At 41.9% G+C, this 9857-nt stretch overlaps 1 protein-coding gene across 3 annotated transcripts; it reads right to left on the bottom strand.

Annotated features, from left to right (window-relative positions):
- Positions 1-327: 327 nt before the first annotated feature.
- On the bottom strand, positions 328-8244 carry LOC111977388 (arginine vasopressin-induced protein 1). Of its 3 annotated transcripts, XM_070448581.1 has the most exons (5): positions 8076-8244; positions 4977-5171; positions 4707-4878; positions 4314-4522; positions 328-3932 (listed from the first exon to the last, which is right to left on the bottom strand). In XM_070448581.1, exons 3-5 carry the CDS (start codon positions 4821-4823, stop codon positions 3671-3673), a joined length of 588 nt encoding a protein of 195 aa, XP_070304682.1. In that variant the 5' UTR covers positions 4824-4878; positions 4977-5171; positions 8076-8244; the 3' UTR covers positions 328-3670. The 3 variants fall into 3 exon arrangements, with proteins under 3 accessions (XP_070304682.1, XP_070304681.1, XP_023862555.1); XM_070448580.1 differs by lacking the exon at positions 4977-5171; XM_024006787.2 differs by lacking the exon at positions 4977-5171 and having other exon boundaries at positions 8189-8242.
- Positions 8245-9857: the final 1613 nt, after the last annotated feature.

Raw genomic sequence — 9857 nt, 5'->3', positions numbered from 1 at the left:
GTCAGCAAAGGATCACTGCAGTCATGTGACAAGGGTGTTGCGATTTCTCTCATTGGTCTGCAGTACCTCCCGTTCACATGTCAAAAGATAAGTATGATGACCTGGTAACCCTCTGGCTATTTTTTTTCCTCTATCCCTCTCTCAATCCCTTTATCCTTCCTTTACATAATCTCTCTTATCACACATGGTTTGCTAGTAAAGGTCTGAGACAAATTCAGAACACTACCCAAATACAGCATCACATAAAATTCCAACATCAACTCTTAGTTTGAACATACTCTGTAGAACTCTGTTCTATAGATTCATAAACAATCCGTAAAGACAACACAATATTAATCAAAACCTTTAATCAAACTATGCAATCACATTAACATCTTAAAAATAGAAACATTCTACAATCAAACCTTTGATGATATATATATATATATATATAAATAATACACACACACACAGTTGAAGTCAGAAGTTTACATCCACTTAGGTTGGAGACATTAAAACTCGTTTTTCAACCACTCCACAAATTTCTTGTCAACAAACTATAGTTTTGGCAAGTTGGTTAGGACATTACTTTGTGCCTGACATAAGTAATTTTTCCAACAATTGTTTAAAGACAGATTATTTCACTTAATCACAATTCCAGTGGGTCAGAAAGTTTACATATTCTAAATTGACTGTGCCTTTAAACAGCTTGGAAAATTCCAGAAAATTATGTAATGCTTTAGAAGCTTCTGATAATTGACAAATTATCGACTGGCTAATTGACATCATTTGAGTCAATTGGGAGGTGTACCTGTGGATGTATTTCAAGGCCTACTTTCAAAACTCAGTGCCTCTTTGCTTGACATCATGGGAAAATCAAAATAAATCAGCCAAGACCTCAAAAACAATTGTGGACCTCCACAAGTCTGGTTCATCCTTGGGAGCAATTTCCAAACGCCTGAAGGTACCACGTTCATCTGTACAAACAATAGTACGCAAGTATAAACACCATGGGACCACGCAGCCTTCATACCGCTCAGGAAGGAGACGCGCTCTGTCTCCTAGAGATTAACATATATTGGTGCRAAAAGTGCAAATCAATCCCAGAACAGCAAAGGACCTTGTGAAGATGCTGGAGGAAACAGGTACAAAAGTATCTATATCCACAACAAAACGAGTCCTATAATCGACATAACCTGAAAGGCTGCTCAGCGAGGAAGAAGCCACTGCTCCAAAACTGCCATAAAAAAGCCAGACTACGGTTTGCAACTGCACATGTGGACCAAAATCGTACTTTTTGGAGAAATGTCCTCTGGTCTGATGAAACAAAAATAGAATTGTTTGGCCATATAGTTATGTTTGGAGGAAAAGGGGTGGAGGCTTGCAAGCCAAAGAACACCATCCCAACCATGAAGCATGTGGGGGCAGCATCATGTTGTGGGGGTGCTTTGCTGCAGGAGGGACTGGTGCACTTCACAAAATAGATGGCATCATGAGGCAGGAGAATTGTGAATATATTGAAGCAACATCTCAAGACATCAGTCAGGAAGTTAAAGCTTGGTCGCAAATGGGTCTTCCAAATGGACAATGACCCCAAGCATACTTCCAAAGATGTTGCAAAATGGCTTAAGGACAACAAAGTCAAGGTATTAGAGTGGCCATCACAAAGCTCTGGCCTCAATCCTATAGAACATTTGTGGGTAGAACTGAAAAAGGTGTGTGCGAACAAGGAGGCCTACCAACCTGACTCAGCTACACCAGCTCTGTCAGGAGGAATGGGCCAAAATTCCCCCAACTTAATGTGGGAAGCTTGTGGAAGCCTACCTGAAACATTTGACCCAAGTAAAACAATTTAAAGGCAATGCTACCAAATACTAATTGAGTGTATGTAAACTTCTGACCCACTGGGAACGTGATGAAAGAAATAAAAGATTAAATAAATCACTCTATACTATTTTTCTGACATTTCACATTCTTAAAATAAAGTGGTGATCCTAACTGACCTAAGACAGGGAATKTTTACTMGGATTAAATGTCAGGAATTGTGAAAAACTGAGTTAAAATGCATTTGGCTAAGGTGTATGTAAACTTCAACTGTAGATATATATTTTTATTTATTCAATGAATTTAAGTTCCGTTACCGTATGTGTGGAAGACCATATACTGTAGTGTCAAATTAAAGTTAAGGCAACATTAACATATTGAAGTGATACATTTTTTTTCCAGGTTTCTCTTTCCTTGTACATTGACGAGGTATGAGTTGGGCCATGAGTTTTTCCTGTCACCTGACCAAGAAAATGTGTCCTAGTTACAGGCTACATCTAGGGCCCAGAGTTTTACCCTAGTTATAGCCAACCTTTTCTAGCATGAGAACAATTTTTTATTTAAAGTTACAAGCTACTAATTTTTATCTAGCTTTCGAATAGGAACATTCTTCTCCTCTGAAACTCTTCCTCGGGTCCTTAGTGTACAAGAGAAAGTAGTGCAGTGTTCTGTCAATATACCTGGTAAAAGAATGGTTAATAAAACAACTAAGGGGTGGGGGTCCTATAACATAGATTTTCCCCCCAAAAATTGTTGAGTTTTATTTTTCCTGTTTTGAATTTTACTCACAATTACAAATTGTTTTAGAGAAACAACAAAATTGGATGTTCTGAGTCCATGTCAATGCTTAAATCACATCAGAATACCATTAATTTTTGGTCTGGAAGGAAACAAATTGATTTGAGTGTAATTCCCCTTTAATTGTGCATCTGGCTCTTTAAAACCTCTATGGGATCGGTGTCCCTATGCCGGGACRGTTGTTGCTAATGTGACTAGAATGACATAAGTAACATCCAACTTTCATCACAGCACTTGGTTTGATACATGATTTACCTTCAGAGTTGAATGTATTTACATTCAGTAATCTTGCTCTGGTTTATCATCCTGAGGGTCCCAGAGATAAAAATGTAGCATTGATTTATCAAACAAAACTATTTCTATATTCAAATGTAGGAACTGGGTTCTAAAGTTTAAACCCCTGCTGTTTCTGTTCTTACACATTGAAAAGGAAATAACGATACCAGCAGACACTTGGCCCTGTATGAAATGAGTTTCACACCCCTGGTCGAAATGTTGACTTCTTCAAAATATCTCCTTTCCAGTTGACGTCAACTCATTTTCCTTTACTTTCTTTTTGTGGATGCACCTTGGCACATTTGTCTAATTTGGAGAATAAAATGACAAATACTTCATTCAAAAACAAGTCCAGGTGGAATTGAGCTCTCCTGAAGTGCTCTGCTATATCCCCACACAGTCAAAACCTCTTTCCTTAATCCTTTGTATGAATCCAAGGTTTAATACGTGATGCTCATCAGAGACACGAGACAAACAGAAGAACAGATAAGCCAGTTCCTGAGAGAGAATGAAATGTTAGAATATCATATCAAAGTGTTCCCCATCTTGTAGATCCAGTTTGTTCTTCATTCATCTGATCTTGGTTGGACAGAGATAGAAATATAGTATTTTTGACTCTGTCCCTCTCTGAACTAGGGTTGGTCAGTACTCCACATAGAAGTTGTCCCCATCCACAGATTTAGAATCAATTTACCATCACCTAATACACACAATGATTAGCAGGGAAGGGAAAAAACTGATCCAAGATCAGCATCTAGGGGCAACAAAGTCATCCTAGTCCTCTGTGTGTCCGTCAGTGGAGGATGCGGTGGAGGTACCTCTCCGGGTCGCTCTCCCCTCCTTTCTTCAGTAGAGCTCCTGGTCTGGCTGGTCTCTCAGAGGCCCCTGCAGGCCCTTGGCCCTCAGTTAGGTCCTCTCTGACTCCTGTAGCGCCTCTGGGGCCCTTAGGAGTCAGTGGCTGTGTGTCTGGGCTGCTGTGTTTTGCTCTTGCCTCCGTCTTGCTGTCTGATGACTGCTCTTTGCTCTGCTGGCTACTCTCTGAACTCTTACCAATCCTGTAGAAACAAGCCATCTTTGTCAATTCTTTTAAAGCCACAAAGTTCAGGGAGTTATTGTGCTCTTTGAGGACTTGGAAAAAGTTTAATGTTATGAAGGCTTCAAATCAGAAATTTTTATCTCTTGATTGTGATTGCATGGTGTGTGTGCGTGCGATTGTATGTGGAGAATGGGAATGGATTGAGAGCATTCGGTGCGTGTGTGTGTGAGAGAGTCACCCACCGCAGATCAGATGATTGAACGCCCATAACCAGCATGGTCCTAGTGTCTCTCCCCTCAACTTTCCAGTGTGTGTGTGTAAATATTCATGATTATTATATATTTATATCAAATTATTATTTTTGTAAATCATAACGGCATATTACATAATGCCAACCCACCTCAGTTGATTAAACGCCCGGAGCCAGCGCGACCCCAGTGTGTCTCGCCCCGCCACCCTGAGTCCTCTCCGTCGGCCCCTCGCCCTCAGTCCTATCAGGGCCTGGGCCAGCTCAGCCTCGTCCCCGTGGCCCCACACCAGCTCGGCCCTCTGCTCTGCATCCTGGTCCCCAGCTGCCGTGAACAGCCTCTGCAGCTGACGTAGGTTCACCTTGGGGGGGGGGGGGTACATTAACGACCTTTATACAGCCAGCAGATTTTGAATGATTCCTAATCGTTGTTCCTTACCCTAACCCCATTAATCCAAACCCTTGACATTTGTTAATCACTATGCCTAACCTATACCTCTGAATCTGCTGACTGAATATTCACTTCCTAAATAATAGCAAACTCACCCCGCCAAAGATGTTCCCGGAGCCATCCTTCCTACTCCTCCGCTCAGCGAGACGCCACAGTGTGGAGGGCCCTGCCACCGTGGAGGAGAGAGACGGAGAGGCTGCCTCCGCATCCATCCTCCCCAAGCGAGAGGCTGCAAGAGCGGTAGGCGATGGCGCGAGATGGGCCTTCCTGTGGAGGATAGGAAAGGTTAGGGATAAGTGCTAGAACTCACTTGTTTTGCAATTGTATTTCATGTCAGTCGGTTTCTATGGGCAACTTGATCTTACTCAGAGGAATGATTGTGCTAGTTACAGACTTGGGATGGTGTGACTGAAGCATGTCCTGGCCAAGGGAAACTCCAGGTTCTTATTTTTTCCTGGCCAGGTTATGGTTTAGGAAAAACTCCTGGCCTTGTGTGAGGGCACACTGTAGGATGCAAGGCAAGCTCCTGCCAGTCTCTACCGTTCCTTGATTATTTAATCCTGCTTGAAGGAGCAGAGAGAGGAACTTAATCTGTCCTGCTTGAAAGCCCATTACACTGCAGATGGTAAGAATCAATCTAGCTATACAGTAACTCTGGTAAGAACCAGTCCACCTAGTAACTAAGTCTGCTTGGTCACATGAGGAACTGTAATGGTATTAGCATTTAGTAGTTACCTGGCTGTGTCACTAGATCAACTGTACTGAGGAAATAAGGGCTCTGCTCCAATAGTCATACTAGAATTCCACTTGGAATGCATGCACAATACATTTCCCAATTTTAAGTTCTCACTCAGAAAGCCACTAAAAAATATTATGCACCGAAGATGACACATATCAATAATGTAATTGAAATGCCTTTAACTTAAATAATTGCATTAAAAATRGAGATAAAGAATGTAGCAAATGCACATTGGCCATGCACATCATTCAACCCCATTTGCATCACAGCAGGTGGGTGGACGCTAGCCTCTTAAAATCCGAGAGTGAAATACACTGCTCAAAAAAATAAAGGGAACACTTAAACAACACAATGTAACTCCAAGTCAATCACACTTCTGTGAAATCAAACTGTCCACTTAGGAAGCAACACTGATTGACAATAAATTTGCAATTGCTGTTGTGCAAATGGAATAGACAAAAGGTGGAAATTATAGGCAATTAGCAAGACACCCCCAATAAAGGAGTGATTCTGCAGGTGGTGACCACAGACCACTTCTCAGTTCCTATGCTTCCTGGTGATGTTTTGGTCACTTTTGAAATGCTGGCGGTGCTCTCACTCTAGTGGTAGCATGAGACGGAGTCTACAACCCACACAAGTGGCTCAGGTAGTGCAGCTCATCCAGGATGGCACATCAATGCGAGCTGTGGCAAGAAGGTTTGCTGTGTCTGTCAGGTAGTGTCCAGAGCATGGGAGCGCTACCAGGAGACAGGCCAGTACATCAGGAGACGTGGAGGAGGCCGTAGGAGGGCAACAACCAGCAGCAGGACCGCTACCTCCGCCTTTGAGCAGGAGGAGCACTGCCAGAGCCCTGCAAAATGACCTCCAGCAGGCCACAATGTGCATGTGTCAGCATATGGTCTCACAAGGGCTCTGAGGATCTCATCTCGGTACCTAATGGCAGTTAGGCTACCTCTGGCGGAGCACATGGAGGGCTTGCGGCCCCACAAAGAAATGCCACCCACACCATGACTGACCCACCGCCAAACCGGTCATGCTGGAGGATGTTCAGGCAGCAGAACGTTCTCCACGGCGTCTCCAGATCTGTCACATGTGCTCAGTGTGAACCTGCTTTCATCTGTGAAGAGCACAGGGCGCCAGTGGCGAATTTGCCAATATTGGTGTTCTCTGGCAAATGCCAAACATCCTGCACGGTGTTGGGCTGTAAGCACAACCCCCACCTGTGGACGTCGGGCCCTCATACCACCCTCATGGAGTCTGTTTCTGACCGTTTGAGCAGACACATGCACATTTGTGGCCTGCTGGAGGTCATTTTGCAGGGCTGATGTACTGGCCTGTCTCCTGGTAGCGCCTCCATGCTCTGGACACTACGCTGACAGACACAGCAAACCTTCTTGCCACAGCTCGCATTGATGTGCCATCCTGAATGAGTTGCACTACCTGAGCCACTTGTGTGGGTTGTAGACTCCGTCTCATGCTACCACTAGAGTAAGAGCACCGCCAGCATTCAAAAGTGACCAAAACATCAGCCAGGAAGCATAGGAACTGAGAAGTGGTCTGTGGTCACCACCTGCAGAATCACTCCTTTATTGGGGGTGTCTTGCTAATTGCCTAWAATTTCCACCTTTTGTCTATTCCATTTGCACAACAGCATGTGACATTTATTGTCAATCAGTGTTGCTTCCTAAGTGGACAGTTTGATTTCACAGAAGTGTGATTGACTTGGAGTTACATTGTGTTGTTTAAGTGTTCCCTTTATTTTTTGGAGCAGTGTACTTACTCTGGTCTAACATGTAGGCTCAGTATTCCTGAACAGTCCCATTACAAGTCAGAATGTTGAACAAACTCAATTTCAATTTATGTAAAGTTCTCAGACGATTTGCCACTTTGTTGGAGGTAATCTGTGACAAAATATGYACAGGGACGCTTTATCAACCCGACCTTTTAACACATGACAAACACTTGCACAATATGGGCGAGCCTAACCGAACCAGACAGAATGTTGTCCCACTCAATCAGCTGGCAAATTTCACAAACACTTCCAGTTGATTATGAGGGAACATGCTTCAGTCCACTACAACGTTAGGAGATTGAAAATAAACGGGACTGAACCTACTGGCGCTGCAAAGAGTCAGGTAAACAACATTTATCTCCACCTCCTACCATCAGAAGGACAAACAACCTGTAGATAGTGTAAATATAATTTTATTCAACATTCTGGCTTGTATAGCCTTTTTTTTTAGGCAGACGTCTTTCAGATTGAATATCCATGGGGTAAACCTTCAATGAACAAAAAAGCAAATACAAAAACCGAAATATACAAACAAGAGTACATAAACCTAAGACTGGGRGTATTACATGTCGAGATAACCCCATACATTTTAAATGTGTCAGTTAACGTTTGTTACCATGTTTACCCCAATGGAACTGTCTGTTTAGGYAAAGCAGACGCAAACACGTTTCGTTTCGTTGGCATGCAGAGATGACATTCAAAGCCAATTAGCCTATCCAGTGATGCAATAAGATCTGACAATAACTATTTTTATTTTGTTAGTCTGCGTCAAAAAAAACATATTTGGACTTATTTTCTGTAAAGGTACAAGGCCAGAACTACGGTGCATTTCAGATCCAAACAAATTACTTAGAACATTAGTACTCAATTAGTACACAATATAGGTCAAGTCTCATGCATGAAAGCCGAATAAAAGCCTAAACATGTTCTTACCCGGCGGCCAAGATGATAGCGACTTTCGTTCTTATGCTTTTCCCAAGAGAAATTTCTCTAAGTCCTTTTGTGCTATGCTACGGCTTATTTCGTCAATATGGCTAATATAATACCTTTGATTTATATATTGCTCTGTCCACTCGTCGTTGATGTGGAGTAGTAGTTTGGGGTCTACACACCAATGAGAGCGGATATGGTAATTAATCCCACTTTATAATGCCACTGGAATGTTTTCTCGAGCAATCAGAAGGTTTGTGGGCGGGTCGAGGTGTGAAGCCCTGCCCCTTGGCTGCGTAGTTAATCCATTGACGTCAATGCTCCTGGCACGAGGCTGTGTGTGAAACACTGAGGTATCGGTTGTGAGACGATTCATGATTATAGGAGCGACAAAAATTCTCTCCCAGACTCTGTGTGTGTGTGTGTGTGTGTGTGTGTGTGTGTGTGTGTGTGTGTGTGTGTGTGTGTGTGTGTACAACATCTCCATGTGCACACTAACTTCACAAGTCACAGGGGGTTGCAAGAGTTGAATCTACTCATGACATTTAGGTATAACTGTGCATCATGGGACTTGACATCATGCTAACAATAAAGGCTAGGTTTACACAGGCAGCCCAATTCTGATATTTTTTTCCACTAATTCGTCTTTTGACCAATCACATCAGATCTTTTCACATCAGCTCTTTTTCAGAGCTGATCTCAAGACCCACATGAACCTAGGTTGCCATTATTCATTAGTCAGAAATCTTTTTCCTATGTATTTTATTTTCATAACAATTGCAGAAGAAATGTCCCAAAGTAGCCATACAACAAATKATCATGCTCATCTCTCATTTATTTGGATCTTGTAGCYTAGTAAAAAGATAGGCTATATTTATTTCAAGTAAAAAAAAAAATCATAGGCAGTGCGGTTTTCAGTCGAATTTAACAATATTTTACATTGAAGTAGGCCTTAGCAAGCTACTGTAAGTACTGCAATTGCATTTTTTCCTGTCTGCCTTAGACAATTATTCCAGAATTCSCAGGCAGTCCATCTTATTTAGATTGGTGGAAAGTTGATGCAAAACATTGTTAAATTCACTGCTGACAGGTCCACAGTTTACCATTGTTTTCTCTTTCAGAAACTGACAGTCCTTTTCCAGATAAATAATAAATTACTGCTAAAGATTAAAACATCCTGCCAACCAAGATTATTATTGTTTCTTTCTATTAGTTTTTAGATTTTTATTTGAAATTGAGTTTAGTTTCAGTTCGTTTTCAGACTTGATTTACTAGTTTCCTTTTAGTTTCAGGTTGATAAAAGCATTTGTATCTCATTTTTATATAATTTAGTATCAGTTTTAGTTTTAGGGACAGAAAGTAGCCTTTCCATGGGAGGCTAGGAGTCATTTGTGTTGTAGGCCTATAGTTCTTTTTTTGCGGATGTCACTTGTTGTCACTGGGGGGCAGTAATACATAAGGTGATGGGCAAGGACCATAGACTTGGATAGACATAACATCTCTATATCAGTGGAGCCTCCTCAGAGGAGGAAGGGGAGAATTATCCTCAGTGAATTTCACCAAAAATCTAATATTGTAACATTAAAAAAGTTACCCTTTGTAGATAAAACTATACTAAATATATTCATGTCACCAAATAATTGATTAAAATACACTGTTTTGCAATGAAGGTAGCCTCAAAAGCACTCTGTAGGGTAACACCATGGTGTTGCCTGAGGACAGCTAGTTTCCATCCTCCTATGGGTATATTGACTTCAATACAAAACTAGGAGGATCATGGTTCTC

This window comes from Salvelinus sp. IW2-2015, linkage group LG18, assembly GCF_002910315.2.
Source record: "Salvelinus sp. IW2-2015 linkage group LG18, ASM291031v2, whole genome shotgun sequence".
Classification (NCBI taxonomy): Eukaryota; Metazoa; Chordata; class Actinopteri; order Salmoniformes; family Salmonidae; genus Salvelinus; species Salvelinus sp. IW2-2015.
Note: the sequence above shows the minus strand (reverse complement) of the source record. Positions and strands in the feature narration are given on the sequence as shown.

Bases quoted from the DNA above. Each gene is read 5' to 3' on its own strand.
- LOC111977388 (XM_070448581.1), bottom strand. From the start codon at position 4,823: ATGGATGCGGAGGCAGCCTCTCCGTCTCTCTCCTCCACGGTGGCAGGG. The intron at 4,523-4,706 runs GTGAGTTTGCTA...CCCCCCCCCAAG, and splicing joins CCGGGAACATCTTTGGCGGG to GTGAACCTACGTCAGCTGCA. The intron at 3,933-4,313 runs GTGGGTTGGCAT...TTGTTTCTACAG, and splicing joins CGGGCGTTTAATCAACTGAG to GATTGGTAAGAGTTCAGAGA.